We start from the raw sequence: 17,962 nt of genomic DNA, 5'->3' as shown, positions 1-17,962 counted from the left end.
TTATAAGCCATTTAAGTAACACACAAAATCCGTTAGATTCACTTCAAGATTTAAATTTAATTTGCCAAAATATTTTCGTCGCTTGGAGACCGCGATCTGTTCGCTGCAGCACGGAATTTTGTCAGTGAACAGGTCACGGTCGCCAAGCGACGAAAATATTTTGGCAAATTAAATTTAAATGTTGAAGTGGATCTAACCGTTTTTGTGTGTTTCTTAAATGGCTTATAAACACCTTCCACGCTCTAATTGTTTATATATGTGTGTCTGTGTGCGTGTGTGTGTGTGTGTATGAATGTGTATGTATGTATGTGTGTATAAGTTCGTCTACATGTGTCTTTGTGTTTGTATGTGTAGTTGTGTGTGTGTTCGTTCGCATGTGTATGCATGCATTTCACTGTTTGACAACCGGTAGAGCTTTCTTTACGTGACCATACATCAAACTGAGAGAAATCAGAGAAGTGGTTGGAATAAGCAACCCGCTGAAAATAAAATTGAGTCAATTTAAATAAAACAATCATCTCAAGGTAGTGCCCCAGCATGGCCAGAATTCACTGGCTGTAAATATAAATGATCATTATTTATAGTCATTGTATTACGCCTCAAGAAAAAGTATATTTATCTCACCAGCACGGAAACAGAAACATCTGTATTATATACACTAACAAACAGGTATCGATCTTGGTCAAATCAAATCTTTACAAACATTAACTCCTGTATTATAACCTCCGCACAGAATTACAGCAGGCGCTTAAGAAAATGAAATATAAATCCATACGATAACAAGAGAGATTGTCTTATTCACTTCTTTAAAGGACTGTGTATCAACGAGTATGCTGACTGTAAATGATGTACTTGAATTCTGAATGGCTAAGAAACAAGTGAACTTAGAAATATTTTTGGAAGCCTATGAATGAAATATAAACACGCTATCTCAGCAAGATCATGCACACTGCTAATGGCCAGAAATCAAATTTCATCTTCGTGAAGTTTTAACATTATGTGACAACGTACACGCTAACACATGTGTAGAATATTCTTATAAGAAAATAAAAGAAAAAAATGAACAGTAAAAGCAAACAAAAATCAACAAAAGACAATCTAAAACAACAGTCTATTTAAATATCCTCAATGTTTATCTACTTACAACCATATGTTGACTAGTATTATAAAACTATGAATGGTGAATTTCTTTCTCGGCAGCAGCTTTCAGCTGAGTGGGGAATCTATCGATTCTGCACACGTTTCACGCAACTTTGAAAGACACTCAATAATCTTGTACGTCATGGTCATTTCGGGGGGTCATTAACGGTGTCAGTTTGAACTAATTCCTAAACAGTGATTCTTCTCAACGCACATAATACTAACAACTAACTCCAAAACATGCAAACATTCACACACACACACACATACACATACACTCGCGCGCAGATATACACGCTCACATACATGCATTAATATATATTTATGTTTATATATGCGTGCATACGTATATGGGGAAAAACAGAAAACATGGTCTCTTGACTCATTCAGTCTAAGGAAGCAGGCAATTAAGGCAGTTACCGTATAAATTAACACATGTTTTGTGGTGTTTGAATTCATATTTCCTTACAATCGTACAGCCCTGCTGTAATGCTGTAATTTTATCAGTAATTATATATAAATCGTATACACACACACACACACACTAACATATATACACATATATATATATATATACATATGCATATATATTGCTGCTCGTTTCGTCTTAATTATTGTTCTTTATCACTCGAGCCTTTAAGTACTTAAATACGCAACACCAATACTGGCCTCAGCAATATCCATATCATATCACGCTCACCATGTGGTATGAGATAAAAGGAGAAATGCAAGAAGGCAACACATGGTTATGGATTTTTTAATGCTGGCCAATGAGATGTGGATCTGTTTGGGTGGGAAGGTACAAAGAGGTGTCGTAAGGTTTCTTGCCATTGATATTTTATGACTGATTTTGAGGGGTTTTTGTAACATGAAAAATAGTAACGCAATAACAATAACAATATTAATTACTACAAATGAAAATTCAAGAGACGTATGCATTGGCAATTTTGAAAGAGTTCTTTGTTTCCAGTACAGGGTAGAGTATATTTGGAGAGGATATTTTCGACTCATATGAAGGCGGAAATTTAGGTCACCTGTATAAGCTTGTAAAGGCGTGTGGTCCAGTGGGGAGATGGAAGCGAAAACAAGTGCGGCCTCTGGCGGTAAACACTCAAGTTACGCTACTGTTACAGCATTGATGCCATCCATGTAAAAGCTAACATTTGACCAACCGTGTTTTTCTGCTCTCAGAAATAAATGAATGAATAAAAACAAAAAGATTTCTGCATTTATTTTTATAGCAAGGCATTCGGATTGGAAAATAAAGATTCTCGTTTTAAATGGCTGTCCATTCTAAATGTGTGAGAAATAAATAGCTAGACAGGTCACATAATTTGAAATCCGGCATATGGACAGTTAGTACAAATAAACGAGTAATCAAAAACTCTCTTTCTCCCGTGGCTGAGATTTTCAGAGTAATTACGATCTTTGGTAATTTACATGACGATACTGCCACTTAATTAAAAACTAAATTATTGACTAGCCTTTATGGCTATGATCTGATAGAATTACAGTCATCTGGAGAGAAGGAAATATAGAAATTATTGCCCTTGGTAAAATAACATTGCTGTTGATTGACTCTCTGCGAGATTGTGAGAACAGTGGAATTGGATTATGGCATTGATTATGATTTATCTTATTACTTTTTCTTTTTGAATACTGAATGTTTGAAACAAGACATTTAAAGTTCTTTCATACGCACGCCTAATAAGTTGGAAGCAATTAGCAGATACGATATGAAAATAAATACTACAATTATCGAACTCCACTGAGCCACCCAGTATAAGCTATTACTAAGTCTAAAATTACACAAAACGAGGTACCACAAACACTAATTAAACTAGTTGTCGTTATAAGTATTTTGATAAACTTCGAAAGAAAGTTAATTTTTTTTTTTTTTGGAACAGTGGATCTCGAAGCAGATAAAACTGCAAGTAATAGCGTATAAGTGGGAGTAAAATCACTTAGAAAACGTTAAAGAAACTCGAACCCACATCTCAAATATGACAGGTGTTCTACTAGACGAAAGAGAAATTTAAACGAGTGGTTTAGTCCAGTGGTAGAACGCTTCTCATGTTTACAAAAGATGTAGTTCGAATCCCACGGAGTGTCTTCGACTTTTTCCATCCAGAGGGATCTTTAATTTGACAATATGCTCAGCAGCATTTCCTCTAGTTTTACATTCTGAGTTCAAATTCTACCGAAGTTGACATTGCTTTCACCCTTTCGGGGTCGATAAATTAAGTACCAGTTACGCACTGGGGTCGATGTAATCGATAATCGACTAGTTCCCTCCCACAAAATTTCAGGCCTTGTGCCTATAGCAGAAAGGATTATAATTATTATTATTATTATTATTATTATTATTATTATTATTATTATTATTATTATTATTGGCCAGCAATTTTTGTGCAACTGCTCGTGACACATCTCCTCCCCAAGCTTTCAGTCATACTGTAACATCTCTCATCGCTCACTCGCGCTAGGACGCTGGATATGTCTCGGCAAATGATAGCAACAAACATGGAGATTAAAAGTAAATAACAACAACAACAATAATAATAATAATAATAATAATAATAATAATAATAATAATAATAATAATAATAATAACATGGAATGCTTCTAAGTACTACAAAATTAAATCCCATGATTATTGGTAGAGGCACCATCCAGAGGATGTAGTAAATGGTGAGGGCGTCACCATCCTTTGGAATTTACCAATACAAACAGACAGAAAAATTGACTTTAATCGACCAGACATTGTGATCAAGGACTACAAAAGAGGAACTTGTCTGTTAATATATATGTCTGTCCCATAAGATCAAAATGTCTCAAGAAAGGAATACGAAAATCTTTCTCACTGGAAAGATCTGCAAAGTGAAATCACGAAAATGTAGAAGCTTAGTACTACGATAACACCAGTAGTAATTGGTGTGTTGGGAATGCTAAAGAAGGGAGCTGAGAAGTATATTGAGCAACTCCCTGGTAACTCCAATCTCCGTGAGCTACAGAAGATAACCTTGATGGGTACAGCCCATAAACTACGGAGAGCACTCTCCATTTAAAATGGAATGAATGTGGTGATAATTTTAGCATGCATAGGAAAACAAAAGTGCCCTCGCTACTCTTGGCCTCCGGAGAATGCCCGGTACTAAGGCAGCTGAAATGAAGTTATAATGAAAAGAAACCATAAATAACGATGATGATAATGATAACAACAACAACAACAACAACAACACCAACAACAACAACAACAACAACAACAACAGCAATAATATTAATAATAATGCTTTTTAGTTCAGCTTACATACGTGACTGAGTTTGTAATTTATTCGTTTTTGTAATTCATTTAAGTGAACAGACTGCAATGTATTAGTGATATTTATTTTATCAGTTTCGAAAGATAGAAATCAGCATTGACACCGTAGAGGATTGGATTGCAAACAATGGAGGAACCAAGTAGATAGCTTAAGGTATAGTATAAGGCCATCATTTATATCGACCATCTCTTGTTGTTGCAATGACAATTATTTTAGACGATTTTTATATTAGATTAAGTGTCGACCTCGTTGTATTTCTGACGCCTGTATCATTGACTGCAAGCGACTTCATTCACTGCGATCACCTTTTCTGCCTCCATTATGTCCACCATCAGAATCAACAGACGTACACGAATAGGCTTGACAACGGAGAAAGCACATGTCAAGATTGTCACACTGCATCTCATACATGCTAACTACTATTTATCGTTGTAAGCAACATAGCAACATAGCTATTAATCTACCCTTTCGGAAATGACCATGGGGCAATACGACACAACATTAGAATTCTTCTACTTCAACTAATACAGACGAATGAATAAAAATATTATGTGGCATTTAGTTTAAGGCCAAATATCGTTATCATCTTACCAAAATAATAACTTCTGGAGATCCAAATGAATATAATGTAAATAATAATGTAAATAATGATAATAATAATAATAATAATAATAATAATAATAATAATAATAATAATAATAATAATAATAATAATAATAATAATAATATGCGGTACCAGGTAGTGGCTCCCACGGTTTCCGATCTTAATTGATTGGAAATGTTATCATGTACATTGTTTTGTTTTGGTATAAAAAATGGGCTACAGAAAATATTCTGCTTAATACCACAGATTTGCTTGTCAGTTGTTTGACCTTAAACAGTTGAGCATGTCCCTTGGTGGCTGACGATATGTGCATCTCTGATCATGAGCAGAAGTAGTGGGGGAGGCATCATAGCCATGTGTTGAGAGGAATTCTTTTGGGTTTGAATAATTCACCTTTGGAAACATGAGTGTTTTGCTCAACATCCTTAAACGAACCTTATTCAGGGACCTTTTTAGCGGGATGGGCTACTCAACCTGCGAGGTCATGCGCTGTTTATCTTGATATGAGATCGCCATGTCGTGCACATATGGTTGTGGTGCATGTGCCTGTTGTACCCTTATCAGACGAGTAGTCATGATGGGCATACTGGGCTTTGTATATTTTACCCCAGTGTCACTTTGATGGCATGCCCTGTTCTCTCACTCAATAATAATAATAATAATAATAATAATAATAATAATAATAATAATAATAATAATAATAATCACTCAAGTACCAGCATGACAATAAAAGATCGGTGCAAGTGTGAAGGTAGAATACCCACGAAATCAACTTTGCTTGGAACTGCAAGAATTTTTGCAGGGATCTTGAAGCGTGACCAGTAAACAAGTGTCACAATAGTCTGCTGGCTGTGGGCAGCCGACACTTTCCATCATGCCCAGCAAACCAAGCTGTGAACTTTCACCACATAATAATAATAATAATAATAATAATAATAATAATAATAATAATAATAATAATAATAATACATTCTACTACATAACACAAGGCCTGCAATTTTGCTGGGAGAGGATAGTCGATCACATCAACCCAAGTACTTGACTGGTGCTTAATTTATCGATCCTGAAAGAATGAAAGGCAAAGGCGACCTCGGTGGAATTTGAACACAGAACGTAAGGACGTTAAGCATTTTGCTGGGCGTGCTAACGATTCTGCTAGCTCACCGCCTTTATAATAATAACAATGATAATAATATTTGAGGATAGCCTCCAAGTAAAGGTGGTCGGCCCTATCAAGAGTTTTCAATAAATCCAAATGGACCAGGGCTCCACCCAAGACTGCTTCTTTACTAACTCTCTCTATGATCTATCACGTGAGGTGGAGGTTGTCATGTATAGTTCTGCTGGGTATAGCGCAAGTCTGCGCATCACCCACCAGTCTGTCAACGACAAGCGCCAACCTTTTTGCTAACACTTTGGCCAAAATTTTGTAATGTGCATTTAACAGAGTTACCGGCCTAAAGTTATCGACAATGTCACCCTTGTTCGGATCCTTTCTCAGTAACCGCACCACACCTCAGCTTATTCTCCCATTCTGCTGCCAGTTGCGGTAGATGTTTTCCAAAAGTTTACCAAACAAGTCTGGCATATGTATATAAAGCTCGAAGGGCAGAACATCCAAGCCCTGTGACCTCTCCCTCGTGCAACTAGCCAATGCGTCATATATGTCTTCAGCTGTTATCGGTACTTCGTAGAAATCCACGTCCCTAGCTGAAAGCCGCAGGATGCCATCGATGTAGGAAGTGAAATTCACCTTCGCCGCCGGGCCACCACGCACCACGTCCCGACCTCTGAAAGACCCAATTGTAGTTTTATTACCACGTTGCGCCTCGGTTACCCGGGCCCATCGAACGGCTTTCGTTCTCTCCTGCTTTAGAGCTCGCGACCTAACCCTGACAATACAACCTTCATGCTTGGTGTTGAAGAATTGGTTTACAAGCAATCTCACTGCCACCACGTCGGTCACTATGCTTCTACAGAGTGTCTCTTCTGAGTTCCTAACTAGATTTCCCTCACTCTAGTCTTCTCTATCGCTAATTTTCTGCTAAATTCTACAGTTTCTATTCTAATCGTTCATTTTAGGGCTCCCCACCATCGGTAGTTGAGGAATTCAAATTGTGGATAACCTATGCTATTCTTATCTGTTGATCGTGATGCATGTGCTTGGTGTACCCTTGTCAGACGGGTAGTCATGATGGATATAATAGGCTTCGTATATTTTACCCCAGTGTCACTTTGATGGCATGCACTGCTCTCTCACTCAATAATAATAATAATAATAATAATAATAATAATAATAATAATAATAATAATAATGATAATCCTTTCTACTACAGGCACATAATAATAATAGTGGTTTCAAATTTTAGCGAAAGATCAGCAATTTTGAGGGGCGGTGCATGTCGATAACAGTTACTTATTTTAATCACCTTAAAAGAATGAACGGCAAAAATCAGCCACGGCTGAATTTTAACTCGGAACATAAAGACGGACGATATGCCGCTAAACACTTTGTCCGGCGGGCTAAAGAGGCTGCCAAACAAAAAATTAATTAAAAAATTTTTGGTACAAGGCTAGCAATTTTGAGGGAAGAGGGAAATCTATTACATCGGCCATAGTACTCAGCAGATAATTAGTTTACCGACGTCGAAATAATTAAAAGCGAAGTCGACGTCGGTGGAATAGAATTCAGAATGTAAAGATTTGAAAGAAATATCACAAGATATCTTTTTCTGATGCTTAAACAATTCTGCCAAAATAACACCCCAAGTAATTTGAAATGTGGGCACAAAGCTAGAAGTTTTGTAAATGGGCGGAGGATGGGTAGTCAGCATCAGTTAATGCAGATTTCTTTTTCTTATCCATCTCGTTGGAACGTAAGGCAAAATTTAACATCGGCGAAATTGAAATCAGAACATTAAAGGGCTGTGGTAATATACTGCAACGCATTTTCACCTCAGTAAATAGCCGAAGGAAACGAGTGTGGGCAAGACGTTTTCCATTTATATATTTTCGGATTCGTTCCCACTGACTGAAACTTTAGGCAAGTGTTACTTGCCTTAGACTCGCATCAATGAAAGCCATTTTGGTAAAATGTATTAAACAGTTACCGTACAGAAGCCTATCGGACGAAACATTTTTTTCTTGCATGTCATCCTGTTTAACATTACTTCCCAGCTGTTGGGTGTATTTGGTGGAGGACAATCAGTTGTAGTTATTCGGTCATCTTGTTTGAGACTAAGTTCCCACGAGTAATTTTTGAAGTGCTGTAAAACGATTACAAGTGCAAACTTCTCCCCCAAACTATACCATGTAACAGTGAATAAAAATGGCTACAAGTTTATATGAGAAGAAAGTAAAGTCGATTGTATATAACTGTCGATGGTATATAATTAGTTTTTATTTAATTCATTTCAAAGAAGTCCGAAATCACCCAAATACGAACGATATTGTAATGAAGAGATCAAACTAAAATGCAACACAATATTTAACACTATAACATTTCTGAGACTTACTCTATAGGGAAGAAAGTTCGTACTGATGTGTTGTACATACTTTTAACATTTCGGTTAAGACATAAATATAATGATTGTATATTTATTAGGTTAAAAAATCTATGTTGGCTTTTTTATATATTTATTTTTAGTTAATTCATATCAAGTAATCTTTACTAATAGCAACATTGTTTATGTTTGCGATGGGTTATACAACGGTTAGTATTTTCATTGAATAAATAATTCTGTGTCACTCGTGTAAAATAGAGACCTCCTTATTTTCAACTGTATCGCTTGCACTTAGCGATATATGAGTCGGTGGAAAATTCATTCATTCATTCATTCATCAATTCACTCATTCATTCGTTCATATATACATATATACATACATAATACTTTTTAACCAGAATATCACGTATTAAAATTGAACCAAAAGCAAGTTTATTTATTTAAGACATGTATTCTCTATTCTCTGTTAAGTTCTACAGCGAGGAAGAATGTTGAGTTGTTGAGGTCAAAGGTTATGTCATCCTTCTTTGTTAAATGAGCGTTTAAGTGACCTAGAATCCCACAGACATGTGTAGCCTTACTGTCATTTACGGGTCGAATATAGAATGGCACAATATTATAATGTGTTTCTTATGATGATAATGATAATAATAATAATAATAATAATAATAATAATAATAATAATAATAATAATCCTTTCTATTGAAGGCACGTGACCTGAAATTTGTGGCGAGGGGTCTAGGCGATTACATCGACTCCAGTGTTTCACTGGTATTTAATTTACCAACCCCGAAAGGATGAAAGGCAAAGTCAACATCGGTGGAATTTGAACTCAGAACGTAAAGACCGATTAAATAAAAATAACATTATTTGTCTTGTCCAATGTGGTAACGATTCTACTAACTCACCCATTTAATAATGGCTTCAAAGTTTAGCACAAGGCCAGTAACTATTACTTCCACCTCAGTGCCCAACTGTAACTTTTTTTATCGAACCCGAAGGATTAAAGACAAAGTCGACCTTGACGGAATTTGAATCCAGAACATAAAGACTGTCGAAATGCCATTAAGGTTATCATCCGATGTGCTAACGATTCTTCCGAAAGTAATAAAAAGAATACGAACACACGCCCCAATCTTAGCTAGACACATTATTTATCGATATCAAAATTATGAATGGAAAAGTTGTTCGTGGCAATATTCGAACTCAAAGAGCAGAACGTGTACTGAAATGTCTAATATCCAACGAACAGACGATCCCACCAACTAGGTAGCCGTGACGTTTACTCATAAGATTACTTCTGTATGAATACCATAACATTCGTTAGGTATTTAAGTTCCAGCTAAGATTTAAGTTTCGGCAGCAGGAGGGCTGTAGCGTAGTGGGAAGTGGGGTAAAATCTGAATGGAAATATGATGCACGTGATGATGTAGTGAGAGTAAGAAAGAATGTTGGTTAGAGGCAAAAACAGCGTGTCAGTAACAGGTTACGAGAGAATAAAATTAGAAAAGCACAGCATGTAGAAAGATCCTGGGGTAAAAAAAGAGAGAGATGATGAGTGAGAAAGAAATGTTTTGTGCATGTGTGTGTGTAAGTGAGGGTGTGTAGGAAAGAAAAATGAAATAAACGAAAAAATTGTACATGTAATATTATAGATAAATGAACGAAATATTTTACTGTTAATACGGAAGATACAGGGATAAATACAAAGACAGCGAGAGAGAGAGAGAGAGAGAGAGAGAGAGAGAGGGGGGGAGACAAAGGGAGATACAGAGAGAGAGAGAGAGACAGAGAGAAAGAGAGAGAGACAGAGAAAGAGAGGGAGAGAGGAGAGAGAAGGAAGAAAACATTTAGAATAGACGTGTTCAGTAAAAGAAATTGCAAACAAACAACGAGACACGCAGTAAATATGATGTGTGTGTCTATATATGTACGTGTGTGAATACGCATGTGGAGGCGGCGTGTGTGTGTGTGTTTGTGTGTGTGCGTGTGTGTGTGTGTGTGTGTTTGTGTATGTATGTGTGTGTGTGTGAGCGTGTTTATATATATATGTATGTACATACATGCATATATGTAAAGATAGGAAGGCTGCGTGTGGTAAGAGAGATTCTAAAGTAAGACACTGAGAGAAAAAGAAATTGGTTGTGAGTGTCTACGACAGATGTGTGTGTGTGTGTGTGTGTGTACATGGAATACGTAGGCGCGGAAGTGACGGAGGCATAGTTATGTTGTGCGTTTTTACTCATGAAGTTCACACATTTAGTTCGATCCCTCTGCGTGACATCTTCGGTAAGTGTCTTCATCAAAAGTTCATGCCGACCCATCATACGTGAATTCAAGTGTGTAAACAGAAACTGTATGGGAGATAGTCATGAGCACTACCTGTAATTAAAAGATGTAGTCTTATTTCTATTATTGTGTTACGCTGATACAGAATTGAACTACACATCTCTATGGTATACTCAACCAACAACCAATTGCACGTTAATTCAACTAGTCAGATAATTTCGTACAGTCAACTGGCTGATCCATGAACTTAAAAATTCATCGTCGTCACCATCAACACTCTTATCATTATCATCACCATCATCATCATCACCATCATCATTCTTATCATCACTATCTTCATCATCACCAACTTCCCCTTACTCATTATCATCATCCTCGTCACCATTATTATCATCATATAAGATGATTTGTCTCCATTATTATTCATGATACGCAAAGGAACTAAACAATGGGTTGAAGACAACTAGTGGAAGTACAAATTAATCAGATTGAATTAACGTGAAGTCTTATGCATACTTGCTCCTTAATCTATAGACGGACTCCAGAGAATCCGATACTACAATCCTGCATTAGCAGAGCTCTATTTTTCGCTAGAACATATTTTGAATAAGAGCCAACCTCCATTTGTGGTTCACAAGTCTACTTGCAGTGGTAAAAAAAACCACTCCTAATTTACTCCATACCGCTAAGCTGGAATCATTATATCATACTATATATAAAATGCCCGAAAGAAAGACGAAGTTGCTCAATGTAGAATTGGTTTTGGTCATGGGCACAATACAAGCAACAGGTTTCCACGTAGTTTCTGTCCAGACAGTGTTCCTCATAAGGCTTAGAATGAATATTGTGACAATGATAAATGACACTAGAACTGCTATGTAATGCAGTTTGAATTCAGGATCTTATGATTGCAAACCTAATTCCCTATTCAGTCGTGGCTGCGTCTAATATATCTTAGCGCGCACCCGTACGCACACACACACACACACACACACACACACACACACACATATGCGAGATAAAGTAAGATAACAAGGCCAAGGCAATTTGATATTCGTAGGACAATTGTAAATAGAAAGGTGGTTTCACAGCTGTTTCAGGGTAATAAATAGTATCCCATCATCAGAGACGAGTTAAAAACTCTGTTAACTCGTCTCCGATAATGCGATATATATATATATATATATATATATATATATATATATATATATTTACACACACAAACTCAAGGAGTGAACAAGTAAAATCCATGCTACATCCGTTTCTTAGCTAGAAGATCATCTGATGTGTAATAATAACTTAACAAGGGGTACTCAAGTAGGTGCTCATCTGGTTGAGGATATCATAATTATTTGAAGTTTACATTGTCATTTGGAAATCCAGAGTCAAAACACTGTAGATGTTATTTGAAAATCCATCTATTTATACATATATATATATGTGTCACACATGCAGATACTCACACACACACACACACACACACACACAGACAGACACACACACACACACACACACGCACACACACACACACACATATATATATATATATATAAATGGATGTGTATATATTTAATCCTTCAGGAATTAGACTACGGCTTTGATGTGTCACCGCCTTCATGCGTTTAGTTGATCAATGTGATTCCTGAACTTATTTTCGTAAGTGAGGTTGGTACTTGTTTATTGAATTTGATAGTGGATCCGCAAGAGTCTGGACATAAAGGGGCGTTAGCATAATCCACACAAGATTAAGGTCTAGTGAAAAACGTTGTAAACATAAACAAAGACACACCCATCATAAGCACAAACACAGACACATTTGTGTGTGCGTGTTTAAGTCCGTGTATGTGTGTGTGTGTGTGTGTGTGTGCTTGCCCATATTGTCTTAAAAATTGTGGAAGTATGGATTCGGAAACTAGGGTGTAGACATACACATCCTCATGTGTGTGTGTGTGTGTGTGTGAGTGTGTGTGTGTGTGCATGTGTGTGTGTGAGTGTGTCTAGATACCGTTGTCGCATATAATGCTATCATGCCGAATCTGCTAAGTATTCTATATACATTTCTATAACTACAAAACATAAACGCAAACTTAGGCTATTTTCTCCACCTACGACTCTCGTTTCACTCAATCGTTGTTTCTCAATCTATGTAAGATTAATTTAAGAACAAACTCCACAACTACATGATGTCATGCTGCTTCGACAATAGAATTATCACGAAGTATATTTATCATCTTTGATAAGTAAGCAGTGCTCATCTAACTTTCACTAGAGCAACACACTCACCCTCTTTATTGCATGCATATATCAACTATTGTGCATTTGTACAGCCATGCAAAATCTATTGATTTCTGTGCATGTGAATGTATTTATGTATGTTATTGATTTGTGAACTTGTGCGTGTATTTATATATTAATTTTGTATGTGTGTGAATTTGTGTTAGCTAGAGAGGGGGAGACAGAAAAAGAGCGAGAAAGAGAGACAGAGGAAGTGTGTGTGTGTGTGTGTGTGTGTGTGTGTGTGTGTGTGTGTGTGTGTGTGTGTGTGTGTGTGTGTGTATGTGTGTGTGTGTGTGTGTGTATGGGTGTGCGGGAGGTGGGCAGATAGAAATATTAGGAGAGACAGAATGTGTCTTTATATGTAACGTGTGTGCGTGTTCTTTCAATTATGTTAACGTGATCTTCTGGGAAGATTTAGAGTGAAAGGAAGGTAAGTGATAGCATGATATTTCTGGTGATATCACTTGTGACATTTTACCTGTCATACAGATATAAATCCTTGGCATGCTTAATCAAGGATCCTCTACGTGATTTTAGTGACTTGGTTAGAAATAGCAGCGGAATCTCCCTCAAATCATACCGTAACATCTTCAAAGAGATGACACATTGTTCAATGTGTTAATGCAGTCTAAGGGACACTATAACATACCAAAAAACAACCTGATGATCATAGATCTATCGGGATTGATGAAACCACAGCTCGATCCAGGCGCTGATGAGGAGTTAAACAACAATTATATGAACAGCAGCAATAAAAACAGCAACAACAATAAGAACGACAACTCCCTTGTAAATTCAGTTAAAAGGAAATATAAAGGCATAGAAAGCATGAAATATAATTAATGAGTCAATAAGGGAGCGTAATGAAAACACTAATTAATATTTTAAAATTCAAATTAAAGGAAAAAAAAACATGCGTAATGTTATTGCTGTTTAACCTCAAGTCAGACCATATTGAGCATATTTTTAAGTAAAAATGTACAGTTTCAACCAGGGTTGTGACGTCTGTTTAGTATGCGCTTATCTTCTTAGAATTACATTATACAACGTATGTTTTTGTCCTTTATCTCAAGACGGTATGATTTGAGGGGAGTGTATGTGGCTGCAATTTTTAACTGATTAAATGTCCACAAAGAAGGCTCTCTCGGTGCATTGGGGGTAAATTAGGTCGATCGACCCCGCTGAAAAAAGTGGGTTGTGATTTTATTGATCTCGGGAGGTTGAAAAAGTTAGTGATTTCAAATTTAGAGACATAAAACTTAATACCTGTAAGGATTTCTCTCGGGTCTAGCATTTCTGTCATCAGATAAAAGAAGGAAATAAAGCGAATAATGAGCGCGGATAGTTAATACATTGAAATATTTAAACGAAGAGAGAGAGAGAGAGAGAGAGAGAGAGAGAGAGAGAGAGGCAGAGAGAGAGAAAGAGAAAAGAAGAGATATAGAATAAAAGAAACTGTGAGGAAACAAAAGCAACAAGAAAAAAGAATCAAAATAACGGAATTTAAATTAAAAAAAAAATTAAATGAAGAATAAAAGTATTTATATGATGGAGAACATGCATAATAATTCTTCCTAATTTTGTCACAAGGCTTGGAATTTCAAAGGGAAGGGAACAAGTTGAGTACATTGACAATAGTTCTTCAGTGGCACTATATTCTATTGATCCCAAAAGGAGAGCTTGCACAACAACAACAATAATAATAATAATAATAATAATAATAATAATAATAATAATAATAAATAACGGTTTCAAATTTGGTCTCAAGGACAGCAGACCTGGGGGGGGGGGCATAAGTTGATTTCTTCGATCCGTGTATTTATTTCATTGAACTCTAACTGACGAAAAGCAAAGTCATTTTGGAGGAATTTGAACGTGGAAGATAAAAACGGACGAAATGTCACAAAGCATTTTGTCCGACGTGCTAACGATTCTTCCAACTGGTGGAGATAGTGGATCTATAGAAAGCAGTTCTAAGTGGAACATCACAAATGCTTTGCATATTTCGAGAAGCCTGAACGAAAAGCGTAAACTTTAATCTTCTTGTTGTGGACAGCTGACACTTGTTACATTCTCCAGCAAGCTGTTGTGCTAAAGCACGATAATAAGATAACAATTGTTTCAAATTTAGGCACACGGCCAACAGTTTTAGCGGGGCAGGAGTTAAGTCAATACTATTGTCTTGATTAGTGTTCTTTCATTCTTTTATTTATTTCAGTTATTTGACTGAGACCATGCTGGAGCACCGCCTTTTAGTCGAACAAATCGATCCCTGGACTTATTCTTTGTTAGCCTGGTAGTTATTCTATCGGTGACTTTTGCCGAACCGCTAAGTTACGGGGACGCAAACACACCAACATCGGTTGTCGAGTGATAGTGGTGGGGCGACACACACACACACACACACACACACACACACACATGCATATACGATAGGCTTTTTCAGTATGCTTCTACTAAATCCAATCACATGGTATTGGTCAGTCCAAGGCTATAGTAGAAGACACTTGCCCGAGGTCCTACGCAGTGTGACTGAACCCAGAGCCGTGGTTGGGAAGCAAGCTTCTTACCACACAGCCACGCCTGCGCTTAAGTACTATATGCTATCAACATCGGATAGATGAAAGCAAAGTTGACCTCGGTCAGATTTTAACCCATAATGTACTGAATAGAAAGAAATACCAGAAGGCATTTTGTCCGATACTATTTAACTTTGCCATTCACCGCCTATGTTTTATTAATGGTTTCCAACATTGGCACTTGCGGAGCAGTTTTGAGGGAAGGTAGTGTGTAGAGTACACCGATCCACTACTTGACAGGTACTTTATTCTATCGATCAAAGGGTCAAAAGATCAAAATCAAAGGTAATCTCGACAGGGATCGTCAATTAGCACAAGGCATTTTAAGAAGTTCTGTTGATTCTGGCAGCTCAATAATAATAATAATAATAATAATAATAATAATAATAATAATAATAATAATAATAATAATAACAATAATAATAATAATAATAATAATAATAATAATAATTTTTCTTCATTTCTTTGCCTTATCGATATCTTTATTATTTTTATTAACAGTGTAAGATACGGTAATCTGACAGCGAAATGTGAAAACAGGAAGTACTGAAGGGAAATTTTCAAGGTTTGGTTTGTACTCTTGTATATTACAAGTTTATTCTTAAACAAGGGTATTGCTGCCAGTGACTTCGATGTTTCGGCCAGTTAAGCCACGATGGACTAACTAGCCACACCTCGAAATCAGTGTCAACAATAATCTTGTTTAAGAATAAACTATATATATATCTATATGCACACACCCAAATACACACATGAATACACGCACACGTACTCACACACACACAAACATATGCGTATGTGTGTATGTATATAAGCATGATTGTACATTTTGATGGTAGATGTATATATATATATATATATATATATATTATTATTATCATTATTATTATTATTATGCATGTTTGATATATTTCTGGACAAACCTGGATTTCTCAGAGACAAGAAGTAAAACTATTATTCGAAAGGAAACAAATATATAAAAAACGTAGAAAGAGAGAGAGAGGAAGAGAAAGAAAGAAAGTGTAAGAGAGAAAGAGAGAGAGAGAGAGAGAGAGAGAGAGTAAAGTGAGAGAGAGAGAGAGCAAAGAGAGAGATAGAGAGAGATAGAGAGAAAAGAGAAAAAGAATAAGAAATGAAGAGAGAAGTGGGTGAGTTAGGGATAAATAGAATGATGTTATACGAATATGAAGTTTTCTAAGTCACTCCTGATCGAGTGAACCAAACATGAAAGACGTTCCAGACACGACATACATGTTTATTTTATTTATTTGTATACTTGTAAATTTTTGCATGGGTATATTCAATATCACATACAGATAGTGTGTTATTTCTTTTAAAACAGCATGGTGTTATTTGAGGGCGAATGTGTTATTATATCTAGCAGGCCAGGTTTACTACAGTAAGTCTTCACACTAGTATTACAGAAACCTGTACATAACCACACAACTATGCACTCAGTTAACTAATTGTCTCACATCGGTCACATTACTCCTACGTACAATATGTATCAAAACCAACCAGGAATGTCACGGCTGGAGAAAAGATTTGCTTGTTTCGGGTTGACACATGCTGCGTACACATACGCACATGTTTGAGGGTGTCAGGTAGTTTGGAGTACCTGAATATATATATGTTTGAAGCCTGCGCGTGTATGGAGGCGTGTCTGTGGCTATACAGGTAATTGCAAAATCTGATGTTTAGACAAGAAGAGAAGAAAAAAAAAACAGGTCGATTGAAGTATATATACGTATATATCAATTATTTACGTGGATGTATATTTATGTACGTATGGCTATAATATATATATATATATATACACACACACGTAGCGATGGCCAGGTAAGTCTAGACGTATTTGAAGCGACTTGGTGATGTGTATAATTATAACTACCTCCTAACACTCCTGTATTCAGGTAGGTGTTAGTATATATATATATAAATATATATTCATATTAGTTTGTTTTGGTACAAACGTCCACAAACATGTATACACGTGTAAAATTGCGTATATACATAAATATTGTTGTCTAAGGAGAGTCATTATACCAAATACATAAACATGTATATACATATACGTTTATGTAGCTTTTAATGAGCATGGTTGTATGTATATCTATATATCTAACTAAATATATGCACATATGTACATTTATATACATACATATACACCACACACACACACACACACACACACACACACACACACACATATATATATATATATATATATATATATATATATATATA

General features: G+C 36.2%; 1 protein-coding gene across 2 annotated transcripts in view; it reads right to left on the bottom strand.

The window, feature by feature from the left end:
- Positions 1-17,962, bottom strand: part of LOC106878173 (uncharacterized) — a 1,037,364-nt gene that overhangs the window by 1,018,437 nt on the left and 965 nt on the right. The window contains exon 2 of one of the 2 annotated variants that reach the window (XM_052969981.1): positions 14,403-14,432. The exons of the other annotated variant lie outside the window; for it this stretch is intronic. Within the exon in view, the coding sequence (XP_052825941.1) occupies positions 14,403-14,432 (30 nt within the window). The remainder of the gene's footprint in view (positions 1-14,402; positions 14,433-17,962) is intronic. 2 annotated transcript variants of the gene reach the window in all.

This window comes from Octopus bimaculoides, chromosome 8 (genome assembly GCF_001194135.2).
Source record: "Octopus bimaculoides isolate UCB-OBI-ISO-001 chromosome 8, ASM119413v2, whole genome shotgun sequence".
In the NCBI taxonomy this organism is placed as follows: Eukaryota; Metazoa; Mollusca; class Cephalopoda; order Octopoda; family Octopodidae; genus Octopus; species Octopus bimaculoides.
Note: the sequence above shows the minus strand (reverse complement) of the source record. Positions and strands in the feature narration are given on the sequence as shown.